Here is a 23195-nt window from a genome sequence, read left to right as displayed (position 1 = left end):
GTCAATAAAGTTACGGTCCTTTTTATTTTTTTCAAAAACTATATGGATTTCATTCATATGTTTTTACGTCAGACATGCTTGAACCCTCGTGCGCGTGCGTGAGTTTTTCCACGCCTGTCGGTGACGTCATTCGCCTGTGAGCACTCCTTGTGGGAGGAGTCGTCCAGCCCCTCGTCGGAATTCCTTTGTCTGAGAAGTTGCTGAGAGACTGGCGCGTTGTTTGATCAAAATTTTTTCTAAACCTGTGAGACACATCGAAGTGGACACGGTTCGAAAAATTAAGCTGGTTTTCAGTGAAAATTTTAACGGCTGATGAGAGATTTTGAGGTGATTCTGTCGCTTTAAGGACTTTTCACGGTGCGAGACGTCGCTCAGTGCTCTCAGGCGGCGTCGTCAGCCTGTTCAAGCTGAAAACATCCACATTTCAGGCTCTGTTGATCCAGGACGTCGTGAGAGAACAGAGAAGTTTCAGAAGAAGTCGGTTTCAGCATTTTATCCGGATATTCCACTGTTAAAGGAGATTTTTTTAATGAAAGACGTGCGGACGGGTCCGCGCGTCGGGACGCAGCCGCCGCGACGCTCCGCCACAGGAAAAACACCTCTGTTGAAAGCCTTAAGGACAAGTTGGAACATGTCCTGCCTGTTAAACAATTTCTCATATACTCACTCCACTGAAAGCCATCAAAAGCCGCCTGGATTTTACAAATGGTTATCAACACGGAGGTGTTTTTCCTGTGCCGCCGCACCGCGTCGGCTGCGTCCCGACGCGCGGACCCGTCCGCACGTCTTTCATTAAAAAAATCTCCTTTAACAGTGGAATATCCGGATAAAATGCTGAAACCGACTTCTTCTGAAACTTCTCTGTTCTCTCACGACGTCCTGGATCAATAGAGCCTGAAATGTGGAGGTTTTCAGCTTGAACAGGCTGATGATGCCGCCTGAGAGCGCAGCGCGACGTCTCACACCGTGAAAAGTCCTTAAAGCGACAGAATCACCTCAAAATCTCTCATCAGCTGTTAAAATTTTCACTGAAAACCAGCTTAAGTTTTCGAACCGTGTCCACTTCGATGTGTCTCACAGGTTTAGAAAAAATTCTGATCAAACAACGCGCCAGTCTCTCAGCAACTTCTCAGACAAAGGAATTCCGACGAGGGGCTGGACGACTCCTCCCACAAGGAGTGCTCACAGGCGAATGACGTCACCGACAGGCATGGAAAAACTCACGCATGCGCACGAGGGTTCAAGCATGTCTGACGTAAAAACATATGAATGAAATCCATATAGTTTTTGAAAAAAATAAAAAGGACCGTAACTTTATTGACAGCCCTCGTATATATATATATATATATATATATATATATATATATATATATATATATATATATATATATATATATATATATATATATATATATATATATATATATATATATATATATATGGGTGATTCTTAGACTACAGGCACTTATTATGTCCTTTGATCATATTGTATGAAAAACAGAAAAAAGGGGAGTGGCAGCAAAATTCATTGGCATGAAGCTGATGGTGCAGCAAAAGTGCCACCGTGTTGAAGTCTCACAGGACATGTTGTGACATGCCCACCTCTTCCACCATTCGGAAGATTCAGATGGCTTTCGGTGGCTTTTCAGTCATGTGACTATCCGAGAAATTGTGGACTTCCGCAATTTCTCGGATAGTCACACGATGGTCCCACATCACCACAGCGTTCACTTTGGAAATGATCTGGTCACTTCAGCGTGTTGATGGCCGCCCAGAGTGCGGCTCGCTCTCCACCATTGTGCGGACGTCTTTAAACCGGTTATACTGCTCCTTAATCTGTGTGATGCCCATAGCATCGTCACCAAAAGCTGTCTGAATAATCCGAATGGTTTCCACCTGGCTGTCGCCCAGTTTTTGGCTAAATTTGATGCAGTTGCGCTGCTCCAGTCGTTCCGCCATTTCCTTGCAAAGAAAAAACGACGAGAGACTCCACCCATCCTCACACAAAGGCTGCTTACAAGCAAATGACGCAACCGACAGGTGTGAAAAAATTTACACATGCGCACAAAGGTTCAAGGTTGGCTCATGCAAGCACACATGATTCAAATCCATCAGGTTTTTGAAAAAAATAAAAAGGTCGGATACTTTTCTAACAGACCTCGTATATATATGTGTGTGTGTGTGTGTGTGTGTGTGTGTGTGTGTGTGTGTGTGTGTGTGTGTGTGTGTGTGTGTGTGTGTGTGTGTGTGTGTGTGTGTGTGTGTGTGTGTGTGTGTGTGTGTGTGTGTGTGTGTTTGTGCTCAATGTGTCATGATCTGCCCCGTGTCTGGGTTTTCATCATGGTTTTGTCTCTTGTCTGTGTCCATGTCCCCAGTCTTTGATCCTCTGTCTTTGATTTTCAGTTTATGATTACTTTAGTCACTGGTTTTATATTCTGATTTTACCAGTGTAGTCACTGGTTGTATTATCTGTTTGTTATACTTTTGCCACATGTCAGTTCCATTGTAGTTTCAGACTTCCATGTCTTTATTTCTATCTACTTAGTGTTTATTCTACTACACTCTCTTGCAACTGTTCACTTCATCTTTGTCCCTTTCTTCCATGTCCCTTCCTGCACTTTCTCACACACCTTTACTCACTTTCCTTAATCACTACACCTTGTATTTAAGCCTCACCTGGTTCACTCCCTCTCTGCCAGTGCATTGTGTCTTGTGTCTCAACCCTTCTTCCAGCCCTGGTTTAGTTCTTGTTTTGTCCATGACTTTCTGTTCTACCATGTATGACCTTGCTTCGTTTTTGACTTTGCTTTTTGCCACAGCCTTTTGTATTTGGACCCACTGTGTTTTTGAACCCTGCTTGGTGTTGATCACGCCTCAGCCTCACGTCTTCGGTTACCTTTGCTACATTGTTTGATTACTTGTGTACTGAACCTCTCTCTCACACACACACACACACACACACTCATCTTCAACTCATCTTCAGCCGCTTTGTCCAATCAAGGGTCGCGGGGTGTGTACTGAACCTGTGCCTGTTTATTTAAGATAAAGCCTTCTTTATTACTCCACTTCCAGAGTGTGTTAGTGTGCATTTTGGGTTCAGCATTCTGTTTGTTCCACACCATGAAACCTGACACGATCAGCATGCACACACACACATAGATATATATAATATTTCTATTTATATGGGATGTGTATTTTTTATGTATTCTATGTGAACCTGTAAATTCTCATGGATGTAACATCATCTAATATGTATATGTCTGGACATGACCGAGCAAAGCTCTTCAGCATCTCACCGTGTCAGTTAGGTCCTTCAGACCAGAGCATGGCTAATACCTTTCAGTTTCTGGGGGGCTCCACCCCCCACCCCCCCAATTACAGCCCTCTTAACCCCCTGCCACTTGAAGCATTTTTTAAAAGTAAATCTAAATTAATATTCAAAGTTTTCAGCTAGTTGACAGTAGGGCTGTACAATATGGCCAAATTATCGTATCTCAATATTATGTCAGTATGATAAAGGATATGACTATGATTTCACATAAAGTGCAGCAACAGTGAAAATTAAACATTTTTAAACAAAACATATCACACTCATTTTGCACTCATCATAAGGTTAGGATACTGTGCCCTCCAAAAGTATTGGAAAAGTTGGAATTTTTTCACATTTTAATTTGTTTGTGCCATTTCAAATACAAGAAGTACAAAAAAAATATAAAGAATACAAATTTCTAAAATTATCTTCCTCAAAGTGAAAGCAAATCTCTAAAACTTGATAAAACCTGTAAATAATCAGTTTTATTGCCAGTTTTCTTCCAAGTCACTGAATATGTCTTAGCTTTATTTACTTCAATTATGAAGAAATACAAAAGTTTCTTTCACCAAAACATCAAATCTAGGCTTTCATCTCAGATGTACTTTCTGGCAAATTGTAGCTGAACGTTCAGGTCTTCTTTTTAAGAAAGTCCTCCTCCACACCACTTCATCAGGAAGCTGGATTTTATATTTGTAATTAATTTATATCAAGTTGTAGACATTTGCTTTCAGTTTGAGTTTAAGGAAGATAACTTTAGATTTTTTAATTTGTATTTGAAATGGCATAAACAAATTAAAATGTGTGATGAAACACCAAGTATTCCAATACTTTTGAGTACAGTTGAGAAACATTCTGTGGCATGTGTATTTTTAAGTTAAATGAAATATCCTGGTGTCACTCAGAGAGTAAAATTAAGAGGTTATTTAATCAACAGCTGCCTGCTCTTTTAAAATCACTGGAGACAAACAGATATATAAGGCAACCCAAATTAAAGGAGAAATGTCGCTTTTAATAACCTGCACCTAATTTCTGGCATAAAATACTGTCATTTACTCACCAATATAATGTTTGACTCAGATTTGAACTGAACACGGTTCAAACAATGTGTTAAATTAAAATCTGAGGCAAACATTGTTTTTCTTTTTTTACTAAGGTAGATTAGAACTTTTGTGGTACACAGGAGCAACCTAGCAGTCAGTGTGACTCACTGATTTCAAAATGCAGCTTTTTTAAACCAGACGTGCGGTGCCGTGATATGTCCATCATCTGTGTCCAATCAGTTTTCAGGGGAGTCCAGTGCAACCGTGGCCTCATGTCTAGCTCCACTCATGCCACGAAGTGTTCAACATTTGACATTTCCTGTTTTACTGTGGACTCAAAATTTGGCACTTCCTGTTTCAGTGTGAACTTGTCACTGACTTCCCATGAGATTCCATGGGATCTCGTCTGTCAATCCAGGAAGTGTTGATTCAGGAAGTGTCTGACATTTGACATTTCCTGTTTCACTGTGGACTCAAAATTTGGCACTTCCTGTTTGGGACTCCCTGTACCATAGAGCGAGCTTCGCACCACTGGCTGGCGCTTGGCTTGTAATATCATCATTTATCTAAAATGATTGAAATTAATGATCACAGGTGTTTAAATAATGACAGTGGGTCTAGTTGAATGTGATAACAATGTGTAGTGGGGAGTGGAATAACTATTGGTTTCCATTTCAGGTGACTGCTGACTGAGATAAGGGATGATACTGTTGACCCCCAAAACGTGAATCTGCTGCAAATCGTGAATTACCCCCAAACCATTAATGAAAATTTAAGCAAACCATGAATATCCGTGACCGTTAATAGTTTTGCTGCAAAGTTAAGAAAATGTCCCACAAAACATAAATGCAGGTCTCGCAAAGCGTACGTTGCAGAATGTGACTATTATTCATGATTTATATTTTCTTTCAGTTTAAGTAGTTTACAGTTGTCTGTTTTAGGGATCAATAGGGCACCACAGTCTTGTTTGAACCCCTGTGTGATATCACAGGATTTGACCACTTCCAGGGACAGCCTCCCGTTGTGTAATATATCCAAAGCATATCAATGGGAGAGGTTGTGTCTGTAAGTGTTAGCCTACACAGCTAACCAGAGTAGCTGTGTTCTCTCGCCTGCACAAACGCCTTGACATGTTTGAGTTGTGGGTCATAAACAAACCACAACACATGTCCACTTTCCACGCATTGTCAAATGTAGGACTATTGCATCCTGCCCTCAAACAAGACTGTGCTGCCCAATTACTTCAGGTAATCTTGATTGCAAACTCTATCTCCGCAGAAATATTTCATTTTCTTGGGGGGTGGCGTGGTGTCACTACACCCGGTGAGGCAGGGAGGCAAGCCATGAGCGGGCTCATGCTTCTGGTGTAAAGAGCCCAGCCCTGTTGGGTGTGAGCGCTCTGGGGACAGTGGCAGGTGGGGAGTTTGACTGGGACGGTACACCTGTCAAACAGTAATACGTGCGAGTCGAGGGGTGGCACGCAGCCCCGCGGTGCAATGAAAGTGAGGGGCGCACCTACATGATCCAATAGATGGGAGCTTCGCACCGCTGGCTCCTCAGCCAAGCACATACGGTACACCAGACGTGAAGAAATTCACGTTTTGCGAGATGTGCGTTCATGTTTCAGGTGATAAGTTTTCAGTATTCATGTTTTGCAATTCATGGTTTGAGGATAATTCACGATTTGCAATGATTCACATTTTGGGGGTTAAAAGAATTAAATAGATCGTGGCACTTAGCCTGGTCTGGAGCAGGCTAGCTCCACAGAATAAGTCTCCGTGGTGCCTTATGCCATAACATATCCCACTTTCCACTGTCCCGCTTTTGTGCAACCTAATCACACATAAATTGAGCCAGGATTACCATGATATCCTGACCTAATCCCTTATCCTGGTTTGGTGCAATGGGGCCCTGGTTCAAAGCTTTGCTAAATACGGTTGTGTATAAACAAATAAACGTAGGACTGGTTGAGTACAATGGCCCATTTCACTGTGTTGATCTATGCAGAAGACATTACATTAACGGTGTACTATCACTGGGCTCTTTATGATTTAAGCCATAAAATAATTTTCTTTGGCACCACTATATTTTTATTCCTAAGCCTTTAAATAAGGGACTTATAATATGACATTACCAATATGATCAACATTTGTGCTGTCTGGGGAAAAAAAATTAATACTTAATTCCCCAGAAGGGAAAAATGTCAAATTACCAGATGGCCATGAACTACTCTTTCAGTAGTGACCATAGCACCTTCAAAGATCATGTGGGGGCTTCCCCCCGACTAGCACGAGGGATGCTGGGAAGCACAAGGCGACAACTAATCAGAGTAGAGAAAGTCACAGTAATGTCAGCTGGCTGCTTGCTCAAAGAAAATAAACCAAAGTGGCGGAAACTGCTGCGAAACAGCTTATTTCTGTATAAATCTGTTTCTCATATATTTAGTAAAATTTTGTGAGAAATAAACATTTCTAAATCTAAAAAAATGCTGCTTTTGAAACCAGATAACATCTCTGAAGTGATTGACAAGACATCTTACAGATGTTAGTGTGCATGCCTGGGGAACACATCACGCAAGGTCATTTCTGGTATTTTCAAAACCTCATGCATGCACATACACACACTTCTGTAGACAGTGTCAAAAAAAAAAAATATATATATATATATATATATATATGTAATGGAATTCCCACCAGGTAAATATGTTCTGTTCATTACAATATGCTGTAATTTTACAAGACATTACAAAAACAAACCTTGTAATTATAATGCTTGGATTTTGGGAGAATCTACATTTTTTTTTCCAGTTTTGTGAAATTTGAAAGGCTGTCCAGCTTTAACTGTACAGTAGTTGTACAACAATAAACTGACAATAAATCAGTGAACTCAATTCAACTTCAATCAATCAAACAAACAGAAAATTGCAGTACTCATTCTGTGTTCATGTTGAAAGAAGTTATGAGTGTAGCAGCTATCCTCATGCTGCCGACTTTAGGAGATTCCCATGGACATCTTGCAAAACTACTGGTTCCTTTGGTGGCCTGTTAGAGCGCCTCCCTGAGCCCCTGTGTTGAAAAGGCAAAAGGAAGTTTGGGGCATTTCCAATGTATGTTTTCATTCTGATGTATGAAAAGATGTGAGCAAAATATATTTGAGCTTACCTCTCCTCAACATCTTGCACGGTATCGGGAAGCGGCAAGCCAAGTGTTTCTGGTAGAAACATTGCTGCCACCCCGCTAAAGATTGGCGCTCCTCCATAGATTACACCCGGTAACCAAGGTATGTAGTCCCCAAGGAGAAGCACCATAGGTGCCACCATGGCTCCAACTCGAGCTATCATGGATGCCCAACCCATCCCATTCTGACTGACAGGAGAAAAAAAACCTGGTAAATACCACAACCACCCCTTAACCCAATTACATTGTATTTGACACATATGTAGTACCATGAATCATTTCAACCTTGTTGAATGTTGATGGAATTTAAAATACAAAGTGGGTTACATCAGTTAAAAACAGGAAAGTGATCACTAGATGTAAAAGTATTCACTGTTTAGCCCCATAGCGTCAGAGCTGTGACAAACCTATAAAGTCAAATGTAAGCAAATGAAATTGGTCAAATCATTTGTAGTCCAGCAATACCACAGTCGGAAACTGAACATGGGACCAGTTTAATACACTTCCCAAAGGGTAAAGCTCTGGTAATCCATACACAGAATTATCAAAAACCCAAGGATCAAGCTTTGATGTTCCCTTTAGTAGACTGGAATCTATGCTAGATTTTAAAAAGCAGTAATGCAGTGACAGTCTGGCAAAGAATCTGTGTCATGGGGCTGACTTCAGCAATGATTATATAATTATGTAAAAACTGCAGCGGGCGTCATGATGGGCAGATGATTATGTACCTGACAAACTTGTAATGTGTCATATATTCATTCACTTATTATCGTTAACAGAAACAGTAAGACGTGATTATCCTTGTTTGTCTGCCTTGTCCATAATCTAAAAGTATTACACAAATAACAGTTAACTTTTACACTGAGAGATTACTTGGGTCCAGATCTACCTCAAAATCTGCCTATTTTTTTCCATTATTTCTTTTATCTCTTGGGCGTTATGGGTTTCTGTGCATTTTGGCCTTTTTGTCCAAATGCAAACTGCATTTTAGGTGACTGTAATAGGAGCTTTTGCAAAACTCCCTCCAGGTGAGGATTTTCTGAAAATGAGTTTCAGTGTTCAGTGTAGTCGCTGAGATATATAGGCTCCGGCTCTTCCCACGATCCAGACCCTGCCATCTCTTGAGTGGCCAGCATGGCTATACAGTTAGGGTTGTAGGGCCACCTTTGGCATGCTCTTGACAGCATGTTTTGCGTTTTCATCATTTTATATATATACGAGTATATATATATATATATATATATATATATATATATATATATATATATATATATATATATATATATATGAGGTCTATTAGAAAAGTATCCGACCTTATTATTTTTTTCAAAAACCATATGGATTTGAATCACGTGTGATTACATCAGACATGCTTGAACCCTCGTGGGCATGCGAGAGTTTTTTCACGCCTGTCGGTTACGTCATTCGCCTGTGGGCAGTCTTTGAGTGAGGAGTCGTCCACCCGCTCGTCGATTTTTTTCATTGTTTAGGAATGGCTCAGAGACTGTTGCTTTGTTTGATAAAAATTTTTTCAAAACTGTAAGGCACAACTGAGTGGACACCATTCAATAAATTCAGCTGGTTTTTGGTAAAAAATTTTAACGGCTGATGAGAGATTTTGGTAGTGTCGCTTTAAGGACGGTCCACGGCGCCTGACGGCGATCTGCGCTTCGAGGCGGCAGTGTCTCGCCGTTTCAAGTTGAAAACTTCCACATTTCAGGCTCTGTTGACGCAGTAAGTCGTCAGAGAACAGAGAACTTTCAGAAGAAGTCGGCATGAGGAGTTTATTCGGACATTCCATTGTTAACGGTCATTTTGTAATGAAAGAACGTGCGGGCAGAGTTGCATGTCGGACTGGACCCGACCGCGGGGGGTCGCGGCAGGAAAAACACCTCCGTTGGAAATCTTAACGGGCAAGTTGGAACATCCCCAAGCTGTTAAACAATTTCTCAGTTACTCACTTGTTGAAAGCCATTAAAAGCCGCCTGAATTCTACAAATGGTTTTCAACACGGAGGTGTTTTTCCTGTCGCGGCGCACACAGATTTGCCGAGTCGACACGGAAACGACTCGGCGAATTTGCGCGTACGTCTTTCATTAAAAAAATGTCCTTAAACAGTGGAATGTCCGCATAAAGTCCTCATGCCGGCCTCTTCTGAATCTTCTCTGTTCTCTCACGATGTCCTGGGTGAATTAAGCCTTAAATTAGGATGTTTTCAGCTCGAAACAGGCCGACGACAGCGCCTGGAAGCGCTGCAGGACGTCCCGCTCCGTGGGAAGTCCTTACACCGACAGAAACACCCCATAATCTGTCATCAGCCGTTAAACTTTTCACAGAAAACCAGCTTAATTTCTCGAATAGTGTCCACTCGGATATTCCTCACAGGTCCAGAAAAAATTTTGATAAAGCAACGCGCGCCGTCTCGAGCAGCGTGTGAAACAAAGGAATTCAGCCGAGAGGGCGGGACCACATCTCACTCAAGGCCTGCCCACAGGGAAATGACGTCACCGACACGCGTGAAAAAACTCACGCATGCGCACGAGGGTTCAAGCATGATTGGTGTAATCGCATGTCATTCAAATCCATATAGTTAAAAAAAAATATAAAAGGGTCAGTTTATTATCAAAGAGACCTCGTATATATATATATATATATCCAGACACAGTGCTTACCGAATGATAGTTGGGTACAGCTCTCCAGTATAAAGGTAGCAGCAGTTGAAGGAGGCAGCGAGACATCCTTTACCTATCACAGCTAGACAGGTGCGTATCAACTGTTCATCTGCACAGATGTTTTGTGAAACAGAAGCTGTAGTGTTATTTCAATAATGCACATCACATGTTGAGCTAAACTCTGCATGTGTTCTACGTACCATAAGGCACCAGCAGATTGCACAAAATAGTGAGCCCCGCCAGGATTAATACAGCACTCTGTGAAAGCCGCCGTCCAAAAAAAGCCATGGCCATTGTTACGATGACTTTAGCAGGAATATCAACAGCACCAAAGATCAGCTGGATTAAGTATATGTCCACTCCGAACTTTTGCAAATCCATAGCAAGACCATAGTATGCAAAGCTAGTCGAGACCCTGAATAGGAAAATACGAAAAGTACATATGTTGTTGTTTCATAAAAGTGTTGCTGTGTTGCAGCAGCAGAGAATATACCAGACAGCACTGATGTAGATGGTCATTCTTCTCATTGTGGATGTACGGAACAAGTCCAAAACAGAGTATGTGCCTTGTGAACACAATATCTCTTTCTTCATGGACTCTTCCAGCATCTATGTAAAGACACATTTAAATAATACAAATTGATTCATGAATGAATGTACACGTTGATAGATAATATAAAAAACCCACAGTATCCCCTTACATTAATATCAATTTTTTCCCCCTCTTCTCCTCGTCCATTAATTCTGGCCACAGTTTTGAGGTTCTTGATGGCTTTTTCGGAATTGTTGTTCATCACTAGCCATCTGGCAGACTCGTGATTCCACCTGAATGACACATGTTTTGTTTACAGGTATTTAAAAACATTTGTTATTGAGTGAACAGAAAATATCTGCTTGAAATCTTACCATGCAAAGAGGAAAAACACATAGAAGGGCAAAGAAACAGCCAGCGTCAACCACCGCCAGTCTCGAATGAAGTAGGCTAGTCCAGCCAGGAGTAATTGTCCCACCGTGTAACAGTAACCCATTATGGTCCCCACCACTGTCCGCGTACGAATGGGGATCCACTCCAGAGCTTGAAGCAAGAGAATCAGAGTAGAACAGTTTTTTTTTTTTGTAAGCTTTAGTCCATCCATCCATTTATTTTCATTTTCAATCTTATAGCTGTTTGGGGTATGGGTGTAAGAACATTTGGTAACACTTTACTTGAAGGTATTGTCATAACAGTGACATGACACTGTCATAGCTGTTACGTTACACAGTCATGAAGGTGTCATAAACATTATGTCAATGTCATAAATGTTTATGAGTGCTGTCATTAGGTGTCCTTCGGTTTTTGTAATGACAAGTTGATATTTTTTGGGTCGTCTTGAATATGACAACTTGATATTAATCAAAGCAACATAACTAGAAGTTGTCTTTGGCCTTTTTGGTCTTCAGTTGTATGCCAACTTGCCAACTTGTCATGCATGACTGTGTCATCATGTAACACTTATGACAGTATTATGTCACTATTATGATGATACCTTCAAGTAAAGTGTAACCGAACATTTTAACAAATCAGGGGACAACTTTGGCCTGGTGCATTGAAAAAGATGTAAAATGTCATGAATGGCAGTATGCAGATGCTGTTATACTGCATCCAGGACTGTAGGTGGTCTTCTACCCTGCACGTAATTCCTTTTTTTTTGGGGGGGGGGGGGTTGTTGATATGATTGACACTTCAGACACTGCAAACTTTGACACCAGAAAATAAAATCTTTGGTTTCCGAACTCCATCAAAGTAACTCTGGTACTAACCTAGGGTAGGTACTTGGTCTCTCCAGATCTTTGGATACTACTAAAATGACATTGTGTCAAATAAATGGTTACTTGAGGAGACTCAAATGAGGCATACTACTTGTATTGTGAGGCCATTATGACCACATGGTGTGCTTCTCTGAGTGTGATCCAGCGCAGAGGTGCCTCAGTGCTGAGAACCCCAACAACAGAAAAACACCAAAGGGATGATCCTATATCACCTGGTTTGGGGAGATGGGATGGAGCAATTGTCTGCCTGGATGGTTACAAACCAGGACCCAGGACAGTTTGCTAGTGTGGTGGATGCAGCAACACACGGGTCCTGTGCGTGCTCTCAGACCTGATTATACCTGTCTTTCATATTCACCTTTTGTCTGTCTATACAACAGGTCTTTTCCATAGAGGGACCAACAATGTGTCACTTATAATGTGCATGGGAAGCAACACCTGATGCCACAACTAAATAACCCATCAATCAATTCCCCTGCTATCCAACTCCTGACATTGACTACGATTACATGCAGCTGATAACCCTTTCATAACCAGAATATTAGCAATAACCCGGTTGCGCACTGCCATGTAAACACCCGCAAAAACCCGAGTATTCTCATATTCTGGTTTTTAAAAACCCGAATATGACCCCTGGGTTACTCCTTTTCTAACCCGAATATCAGGTCATATAAACGCGCATCGGGATATCCCCATAGAAAGGAACATTATTTTGTGTTCTGCGCATGTCCTATCCGCAAGGAATTTTGGTCTTTTGAGTACAGCAACTACTTGTATGCGGCGCACGCAACCCACCGGACACCACAGAAGCAGCGGTAAACAAGTATGGTGAAATCCAAACGCGGCAGCACAGCACCACACTTTTGGAACGAGGAGGAAACTGAATACTTCATTAGTATCATGAAAGACATGAATATAATGTCTTTTATTGACAGCAGAAAAGGAAGAAGAAAGGGAAATGACGCATATTTGAGTCATGACGTTCTCCGTGCATCTGGACATTGTCTATGCGTCGCTGTTTAGATGGGGATATTCCAAATGATACCAGTGACCATGTATACAGGAGTAACTCTGTCTGCTTAAGCATGTAAATGGGTTATTCCTAATGAGTCAGAAACCGGAATATTGACCTTAACCCGAATATTAACGGCATGTAAACGTAGTCATTGCTTAGGGCCCCTTCACACATAACGCGAAAGACACAGAAACCCGAAGAAAATACGCAAACCAAAAACGAAATGGGGAACGACGAAACATTCCACCTGCTGTTGGGAGGGGTGCACGCTCGTGTTTGCGCACACCAACACAGTGCGAGCACATGGAAAGTCACGCACACAGCAGCGGAGGGAAAAATTAAAAAAGACCACAATTCATAATACTTAAATCCTGTTATAAAGAGCGGTTTTAGCCTCCACCCAGATGTACACCAGGAAGTAATGAAACGACGTGGATTACTGTTCTCTTTCATGTTTTACATGAATTACCTCTCATGAAGAGTTCTCAGGTTGTGAACACATCAGCAGTGATGCACTGCAAATGTGATATGTGTTTTAATTATTACAATGCGGGGAAATCCAGCAGTGACAAGGGCCTCATGAGGGCGTCCCGTGGGATGATTTCCTGTATGTCACAATACTCAAAGGCTTTGCGGTGCACTGACACGGCAGTCAGCTGAAGCAATATGTTTTAATTTATTCCCACGTGAGGACAGCATGCCGACGTCCGTCCTTCACAAGAGGTAAGTGCTTCATATCCTACAAGCCAGTACAGGTGTTCCCCAGCTGTGACCTCCAAGCACAGATATTTGAACAGCTGCCGCTGGCAGGGGGACATGCACACCTCTTTCAGTGGACCTTGGCAGGTCACAGAAAAAGGATCACTCTCTGTTGCTTTGTTCTGTGATTTTAATTTCATGTATGTATTATTATGTGTTTGTCCTGCATCTGTGTGTCAGATGCTGGCTGGTCCTCATGAGGGCATGAGCGCCCGAACACACATGTGCAGGACACAGCAGTCAGCTTGTCCAGCACCGGACTCCGGGACCTTCAGCCACAGCTGACAATTTTGGATTCATAGTGTGTGTGTGTGTGTGTGTGTGTGTGTGTGTGTGTGTGTGTGTGTGTGTGTGTGTGTGTGTGTGTGTGTGTGTGTGTGGTGGGGGGACGACACACTCCATTCGCCATTTGTATGTGGGGAGTGGGGTTTGGCACAGTTACACCCATGTGTGTTGCTAGGTAACACCACTTTCATGTGGCACTTAGACACTTCTCATAGACAGGTCGAATGTGGTCACCTGCTGTCTGCTATCATACCAGGTGTGCGAATAGCCACACCTTTTCTAAGCATCCAGCGAGCAGTGTTAAATGTTCATGTGTGACACCTGGAATTTGGCTGACAACTGCCGAGAGAGGGATTGAATGAGCACGCGCAGGGCATTCGCTGTCTTTCCACCGCTTGTGTGTGCAAATGGTTGTGGCGACAGCTGTACGAGGCATTTGAGGCAGCTCTAATTTTTCACGAATGGCATGCAATTCCTCCTTCATGCACTAGTCGGCTTCAATTGTGTTATGTGTGAAGGGGTCCTTGACACTGAAAGCTCTCCCAGGGGAGGTATCATTGGGAATCAAGAAAGATATGTTTGAGTCCAGAGTTTACCTTGAACTTTTGCTGGATTGGATTTTCTTTGTGAGCAGCATCAAGGTGCTGGATCTCCATTCCAGTTTTGGGGGGTAAAATGAGAATTAGGGGATTCAATTGGACATATATATGACAGGAACTGAAAATAGGAGTTTTGTCTTGATAAAGCCAAATTTTTCAAAAAATTAAGAGGGGAAGTCACACTTTTAAATGAGGGAATGCATGTCCCTCCATCCAGCGCTTACATCTGTGATTTCGGAAAAATTGCAGGTCTACTAAGCAAATCCCTTTAACACGATCTTTTAAAACTTGAATGACTGCTCAGTTGAATAGGTTCTAAACACAGACAAAGGCACTGGCTGCGATGACTTACTGAGAGAGAAGGTATTGAGTCCAAGTCCTGACAGAGCCATACCACAGCCAAACCGGAAGATGCAAAAAAAGGTGAAGGAACTGGAGAAAGCAGCACATGTTCCACATACTGCCATCAGCATGTTTGAGATAAGCAGTGGGATACATCGACCATATCTGAGAGCAGAAGCGTATTTACAAAGTGTGCAATCAGATTATGATGCATAAGCAAGTGTTGATGTATGATATGATATGGAAAATACAAAAACAACAACCATGCACCACAGATGTCACTGCAAGGTCAGAATGTAACAACTGCACTCCAGTTTGAGTTTTAAAAATGATGGAAAGGAGCTGAACTTTCTTGGCACAAAACCAAGAGCTTTCGTTCTATGAGACCATTGTACTTACTGCTGCACCCCCATACTGTCCATAAAATTAATTTAAAATCAACCAAAAAATGAAGCAAATCTAACAGAGGCTTCACCCCAATCTTACATGGTAACAAGCAGAGCCATCGTGGAATATACATAAAGATGGTTTGGTCATGTTAACATGTAGCCCATTTCTACCACAGAATCTCAAGAGGATTTTCTTTCACCAAAATATCAAATCTAGGTTTGCATCTCAGATGTACCTTCTGGCAAACTGTAGCTGAACTTTCAGGTTTTCTTTTTTAAGAAAATCCTCCTCTGTACCACTTCATCATGACACTGTATAGCTGATTATACGAAATGCAAAACATGCACAATTTCTGCAATCACAACCACAGAAGCCTATAACTTCTTCTGGATTGTCTGGGTGTTTTGGTGGCTTTCCTCTCTCTTCTCCTTCTTGCACAGTGATGCAGTTTTTGTGAACTGTCTACTCCATAAAGATTTACCATAGAGTGCCATACTGTTTGTATTTCTTCATAATTTATGTAAATAAAGTCCAAGACATACGTATTCAGTAACTTGGAAATGTTCATGTATCCATCCCCTGACTTGGCAATAAAACTGATTATTTAAAGGTATTATCCCAAAGCATTCCATTACTTATCCAAACCTTGGCTTTTATATTTTTAATTAATTTATGTCAAATTGTAAAGATTTGCTTTGAGTTTGACTTTAAGGAAGATCATTTTAGAAGGGTTTTTTTTATATATTTGAAATGGCATAAACAAATTAAAATGTGTGAAATACCACATGTTCCAATACTTTTGAAGGGCACTGTATGGAAAAAAGAGCTTCTATTATGGGGCCTTAGCAAGACATATGGATGTAAATTAGCTTGGATTAGTGGCTTGGATCCCGAATCGGCCCCCAAAAGTGATTTCAGCAGGGGTGTGGAAACATGGCCAGAATTATCATACTGCAGAATGAATGTTGCTAAACAGGATGTTCCATTGTTTGCACTGACAGAATGGCAAACAATTCTGACACTGCTGGCTGGGAGCACCTTCCCATGCGCCAAGATGGTCCTTGCAATGGAAAATATAAAGGTTTCAACTTGTCTCACTTGCTGTAGTGGTAAAGATGAAGTGGAAGTTGATTTTACAGACAGACAAATGAGTCCATCCCGTCTAGATTGTTAACGTCATAACTCAAAAACAACTAGAAGCACTCGGAGAGCGCAAACCTCCGCCAAGGCTATAGGGTCACTGACGTCACATGGAACACCCTTTGGCAAAGGGACTTATTCCACGCCGTTTCATGCATCTACCTTCATGTTTCAGATTCAGTGGTTAAACCCTTAGATCTTCAGCAAATGTATTTATAAAGAGAAACTGCAGGAACTACACAAGTTTTTTTTTTTTCTAATAAGTTTATTCAATGAGGAGAAACAAATGCTAAATTATTGTTGTGTTGTAACATAATTTTTGTTCAGCTTTTGTGACCCGTCTTCATGAAGTTAGATGCAAAAATGTTGAAACTGGCCCTATCCTGCAATAATAAAGAATTCTTAAAAAATTACTGGATCCAGATTGTGTTCTGCATCATTACCAAAATTTAATGACTTCTAAGTTAGGCCAAGATACACCCCTGGTAAAAATTTTATTGAAATCCGTTGAGGATTTTTTTGAGTAATTCTGCTAACAAACCAACCAACCAACCAACCAACCAACAAACAGACGCAACCGAAAACATAACCTCCTTGGCGGAGGTAACAATTGCTATCCTCTTACAAGTCACCAAATTAAAAGGGCGTACACTAAAGATGTCTTTTAAATGTACTGAACACTGATGCACCAGATAAATTCTAAAACCCAACTTTGTTTCTGCCTATGCAATATCCTATAGACGTGTCTACCACCTACTGAATGATTAGTGGATGTTGGATTGATGATGGATTAGCAGCTGGTGTGGTAGTCACTGAGACAGAAATGCACCAAAATGTGCTAAAATCACAGATGTAAACCATTACTTTTCAACAGGCAACTTCAAATCAGAAAAAATGGGACAGTATGGAAAATTGATTTTTAATGTTTCCTTTGACTTCCATCTCATTGCAGACCATATGAATCAAAGATATTCCATGTGCCGTGTGGTCATCTTCTTTCATTTGTTAATATGCACCCATTACTGCATTTTAGGCCTGCAACACATTTCAGAATGTTTCCTTCTCTAGCTCTGTGTTCCATTATAGCTTATTTTGGTAGGTAATCATTCACAGTTTATTTAGTTCATGTTATCTGTTCACCTATTAATTCTTTGTTTTTGGGTTTTCCTTGGTTGTGCATCTATGACCCACATAGTGAATGTTTAACTGGTACTGTTAATTGGTCAAGCAGATGTAGAGTTGTGTATATTACGTATGTTGCAGCTGGCAACCCCCCCACCACCACCACCATGACTCCCTGACCTCACAGGTATCCCAAAAGAACACATAGATCTAAAGGATGTCTTTAGTAAGACCAGAGCTACTACCTTCACAACAAAATGCATACCACCTGGTACGAATTAAAGAAGGTGACAAATGGAAGATGACCTTCAATACACTGAGCAGGCATTACAAATATTTGCTGATGCCCTTAGGCTTGTTAGGTGCATCTTTCAAAGCCTGCTGAATGATGTCCTTGGTGACATGTCGCAGTATCTCAAATCAGTTCACGTTTATCTGTCATCAGGCAAGGTATGCATTATTTTTCACTTGATGTAACTTCTTCCTCTCTGCCATTGTCCAGTTAGCCACAACAATAAAACCAATGGCAATTTGCCTCCAATGATACAGACTCTGAGAATTCCACTATTTTGTGCACCTGAACTCTTAGTGCTCCTAGTGTCCTGCAATGGGGACATTCATCCAATTTAACATGTCCCCGTGGTGGTTCCAGAACAGAGAGATTTATTCAACGGAGGTACTGGTGGCCCACCTTGTCTTGGAATATGTGTGAGTAAATAAATGCCTGTTCTGTACAATCCGAATAAGAGTTTCAAAAAATCCCAGCCAATCCCCTTCAAGTTGTCCTATTGCCTCGTCACCCTTGGTCCTTCCTCTTGGTCTATCGGTTATTCTTTCAATTATTGGCTGATTCTCAAAGTTGTCTCACTTTATTTGGCTAACTAAGTTTCCATCTGCTAAGGAGACAGTCAACATGATCAGACAGCATGTTTTCAGCCTACATGGACTCTCATAAGAAATGACATAGGATCATAGCTCTTATTTTGTCCTGTGGTTCTGGTAGGAGTTTTGCAGGTGGACTGGCACTACTGCTAGTTGATCTTTAGGTTACCACCCTCAGACTAACAGTAAAATGGAACACTACATCACATGTCGCAACATCTCATGTCGCAACAGCACTAGTTATGAGCAGTTAATCTAGTTTGGGTGGAATATGCTCCTAACTCACTTCCTGTGTTGTCTACTGGTTATCTCCCTTTTCTTGTGTTGACGATGGTCCCCTCTGCCTCTGCATATGTCTGAAGTTGTCACTTGACCTTGCACTCATCTCTGGGGGGGGGGGGGCAATGAGTGTTGGTCATTAATTCCTCCCTATCAGGTCATTAATTCCTCCCTATCAGGTGGGTAAGTGTGTTTAACATGTTTGAACTTGTGATATGTCATATGCCCCATGTCAAAATACTTTGCATTTTGTCAGACCCTTTCCAGTTTCCAAGGTTCCTTCTCTCACTGCTGTTCATCTAGCCTTGCCTTGTTCTCCCCAGGTACACCCTACATTGATGCAGGTTTTTTTTTTTTTTTTTTTTGTAAATGTCTACATTTACTGGTGTTGTCTTAAATTGGAAGGGTTGTGGCCCCTATCAGCCACCATCACTCCTTAACAGGAAATCCTCTCAGATTTGTCACCTGTCTCCACCATTTTAATAGCAATGCTTTCAAAAGCACTCAATTCTTAAAAGCAATGACAGACATGTCTGTTTGTTGAAATTCATGTTTTGCCCCAAACATACCCATGATTAATTAAGTGACTCAGGCCAAACCCTTTGTGATCGTATTATATGCCCTGTAAATAGCAAAATGAAGCTAGACACACCCTAAATACACTTGCTCTATGTTCTTAAGGCTGTCTGCTATACAGTATTGTACATTAAGATATGGCCTAAAAAGCCTGGAGAGATAAGGTTGGTTAGCAATACTGAATTCTTCAGAGATATGATTTGTTTAATTTGGAGAAATATTGTTGTAGCACTCATACAAGATAAAGCCCACACCAGTCCTGCATAGAGTTGCATTGTGCTGCGTATCAAGTATGCAGGAATGGCTCTGTAAGTTGCACACAGGGAAAAAAAAGAAAGTTGTGCAGGGGGGGTTGGCTCCGTGATGTTGTTTTTACAGACTGTCTGGACACGCAGGTGGATTTAATACATTTGAAAAAGTCAGAATACATTATTTCCAGGAGTTGATGGACTTTATTCGATGTGCCACAGTCGTGAGAGAACTTGAGGAGGTGAAGGTGGAGATACAGCTGGCGATCGCGCGCGCGCGATGAATCCGTGAGGAGTTACAGTAGTGTTCAGAATAATAGTAGTGCTATGTGACTAAAAAGATTAATCCAGGTTTTTGAGTATATTTCTTATTGTTACATGGGAAACAAGGTACCAGTAGATATGATATGGAAAATACAAAAACAACAAACATGCACCACAGATGTCACTGCAAGGTCAGACTTTAACAACTGCACTCCAGTTTGAGTTATAAAAATGATGGAAAGGAGCTGAACTTTCATGGCACAAAACTAAGAGCTTTTGTACTATGAGACCACTGTAGTACATACATTTGGATTACTTGTAATCTGATTACTTTTGGATTACATTTCAAAGTAATCCTACCCAACTCTGAATGCAGGTATGTACCAATAAAAACCTAAAAGGATTTTTTGCTCTGGCATCAGGTTGTGTACTGTTGCTGAGGCATGGTTGTACAGTAGTGCAGTGTTGCATAGACTTACGAGGTCTGTCAATAAAGTATAGGTCCTTTTTATTTTTTCAAAAACTATATGGATTTCATTCATATGTTTTTACGTCAGACATGCTTGAACCCTCGTGCGCATGCGTGAGTTTTTCCACGCCTGTCGGTGACGTCATTCGCCTGTGAGCACTCCTTGTGGGAGGAGTCGTCCAGCCCCTCGTCAGAATTCCTTTGTCTGAGAAGTTGCTGAGAGACTGGCGCTTTGTTTGATCAAAATGTTTTCTAAACCTGTGTGGCACATCGAAGTGGACACGGTTCGAAAAATTACGCTGGTTTTCAGTGAAAATTTTAACGGCTGATGAGAGATTTTGAGGTGATACTGTTGCTTTAAGGACTTCCCACGGTGCGAGACGTCGCGCAACGCTCTCAGGCGCCATCGTCAGCCTGTTTCAAGCTGAAAACTTCCACATTTCAGGCTCTGTTGATCCAGGACATCGTGAGAGAACAGAGAAGTTTCAGAAGAAGTCAGTTTCAGCATTTTATCCGGATATTCCACTGTTAAAGGAGATTTTTTTAATGAAAGACGTGCGGATGGATTGCAGCGTCGGCTCGCAGCCGCCGCGACGCTCCGCCACAGGAAAAACACCTCTGTTGGAAGCCTTAAGGACAAGTTGGAACATGTCCAGCTGTTAAACAATTTCTCATATACTCACTCCACTGAAAGCCATCAAAAGCCGCCTGGATTTTACAAATGGTTATCAACACGGAGGTGTTTTTCCTGTGCCGCCGCACCGCGCCGGCTGCGTCCCAACGTGCGGACCCGTCCGCACATCTTTCATTAAAAAAATCTCCTTTAACAGTGGAATATCCGGATAAAATGCTGAAACCGACTTCTTCTGAAACTTCTCTGTTCTCTCACGACGTCCTGGATCAACAGAGCCTGAAATGTGGAGGTTTTCAGCTTGAAACAGGCTGACGACGGCGCCTGAGAGCGCTGCGCAACGTCTCGCACCGTGGGAAGTCCTTAAAGCGACAGTATCACCTCAAAATCTCTCATCAGCCGTTAAAATTTTCACTGAAAACCAGCTTAATTTTTCGAACCGTGTCCACTTCGATGTGTCTCACAGGTTTAGAAAAAATTTTGATCAAACAAAGCGCCAGTCTCTCAGCAACTTCTCAGATAAAGGAATTCCGACGAGGGGCTGGACGACTCCTCCCACAAGGAGTGCTCACAGGCGAATGACGTCACTGACAGGCGTGGAAAAACTCACGCATGCGCACGAGGGTTCAAGCATGTCTGACGTAAAAACATATGAATGAAATCAATATAGTTTTTGAAAAAAATAAAAAAGGACCTATACTTTATTGACAGCCCTCATACATACAGTAGCAGAGTGTTGTGTAGACGAGTGGAGCACTGCGTCCAGTGCTCTACGACGAAAGTCCGCCAAAAAATTAAACATGTTAAATTTTTTGCATCCATTTCACGGACCTCTTTGTGTCCCTTTGCATCCCTCAGGATATTGCCACGTAAGGTTGCATAAAGTTGCCGTAGGGCTGCATAAGCTCAGCATAGTCAGCATGCTGCATTGCGCAACTCTACGCTGGCCTGGTGTGAAAGGGGCTTCAGTACATGGTTAAACAATCACTACAACTTTCTGAAATACCCCTACTCCCTGCTTATGAAATGTGACAAGATTAACCTTACCTGTCGGAGAGACCTCCAAAGATAAGAGCTCCTGCCAGCACACCCCCCATGTAGATGGTTTGTGCCATTTGCTTCAAAGGCCTCAGCTCACACACCAGGTCCCACTAATGTGAAAGGAACACAGTTTAGTACACAACAACCTACAAACAGCTGTGCTGAATGTTGACAAATCATACCTCAGATATGATTGTGGAGGTCCTTTCTGACAAATTATATGACCATCCATCTATGCATCCTTGCAGGCCAACACTTACACTTTCTTTACCGTCTCCTTTCTCTTCTGCACTGAAGGTTTCATTTTTCATAAGGAGGTGCCACTGTGGAACAACATAACGCTGACACCTGTGCGGCTTCCCTATTCCATCTAAGGGCACTGTGATCAGCAGCTTTTGCTCCAGTCTAAGGTCGAACTCTGAGAGGTTGGTGTGAACACTGCAGTGGTGTGAAGGCACCATGGCCACAAAAATCTGCAGCAGGTTGTGGCTGGCCATCAGGAAGACAGGTATGATGAGAATGATAACGTGCAGGAATTGGAAGCGTCCCATGCTGCCCACCCGCTCGAGTAGGTCATCGAAAGCCATTTTTGTGGAACCACAATTGTGAAAGTAGGCTTGAGGTTTGTGGTATCAGAAGCAGTTGGGCTTAAATCCCTTTAATGGACGCTGTAGATTCCTCCAATATTATGTTGTTCCAGCTGGGAAACATTTTAGAAATTGCCGTAAGAATATTGACAAAAACATCAACTGTAAGAACTATTCAGTGTTTTGTCATTCCCCATAATGCAACATATCACTAAATGATGGTGCATGTGCATGAAATCATTGGAAGTGGAGTTTTCAACAATAATTTTTTAAATTCTTCAGGAACATGACTGAACTAAAAACACCAAATATTAGGGGACTGTTAGCAAAGCAAACTGTAACTGTCAACAGCTTTTATTCAGTGCATTTTTTGCTTGAATACCCAAGGAAAGAAGACAAAGTGCACATTGCCAAACCAGAACTCTTCCAATGTGTTCATGTGCAAGCACTGTTGCGTAGCAACCCAATCTCATACCATTTCCTGATGGCATCATGAAAATATATATATTAATCTATTAGTCTAGTAACCTATTATTAATCTATTATTATTGTCAGA

At 41.7% G+C, this 23195-nt stretch overlaps 1 protein-coding gene across 3 annotated transcripts; it reads right to left on the bottom strand.

The window, feature by feature from the left end:
• Positions 1 to 7204: 7204 nt before the first annotated feature.
• slc22a6l (solute carrier family 22 member 6, like) lies at positions 7205 to 22817 on the bottom strand. Of its 3 annotated transcripts, XM_034178441.1 has the most exons (11): positions 22235 to 22814; positions 22068 to 22162; positions 19289 to 19297; positions 15021 to 15175; positions 11108 to 11276; positions 10903 to 11026; positions 10695 to 10810; positions 10402 to 10616; positions 10202 to 10310; positions 7515 to 7718; positions 7205 to 7418 (listed from the first exon to the last, which is right to left on the bottom strand). In XM_034178441.1, the coding sequence occupies exons 1-11, from the start codon at positions 22637 to 22639 to the stop codon at positions 7331 to 7333; spliced, it is 1689 nt and encodes a 562-aa protein (XP_034034332.1). In that variant the 5' UTR covers positions 22640 to 22814; the 3' UTR covers positions 7205 to 7330. The 3 variants fall into 3 exon arrangements, with proteins under 3 accessions (XP_034034332.1, XP_034034333.1, XP_034034334.1); XM_034178442.1 differs by lacking the exon at positions 19289 to 19297 and having other exon boundaries at positions 22059 to 22162; positions 22235 to 22817; XM_034178443.1 differs by lacking the exon at positions 7205 to 7418 and having other exon boundaries at positions 7544 to 7714.
• Positions 22818 to 23195: the final 378 nt, after the last annotated feature.

Source organism: Thalassophryne amazonica, chromosome 9 (genome assembly GCF_902500255.1).
Source record: "Thalassophryne amazonica chromosome 9, fThaAma1.1, whole genome shotgun sequence".
NCBI classification, from domain to species: Eukaryota; Metazoa; Chordata; class Actinopteri; order Batrachoidiformes; family Batrachoididae; genus Thalassophryne; species Thalassophryne amazonica.
The sequence above is the reverse complement of the archived record's forward strand: the minus strand, read 5'-3'. Positions and strand labels throughout refer to the sequence as shown.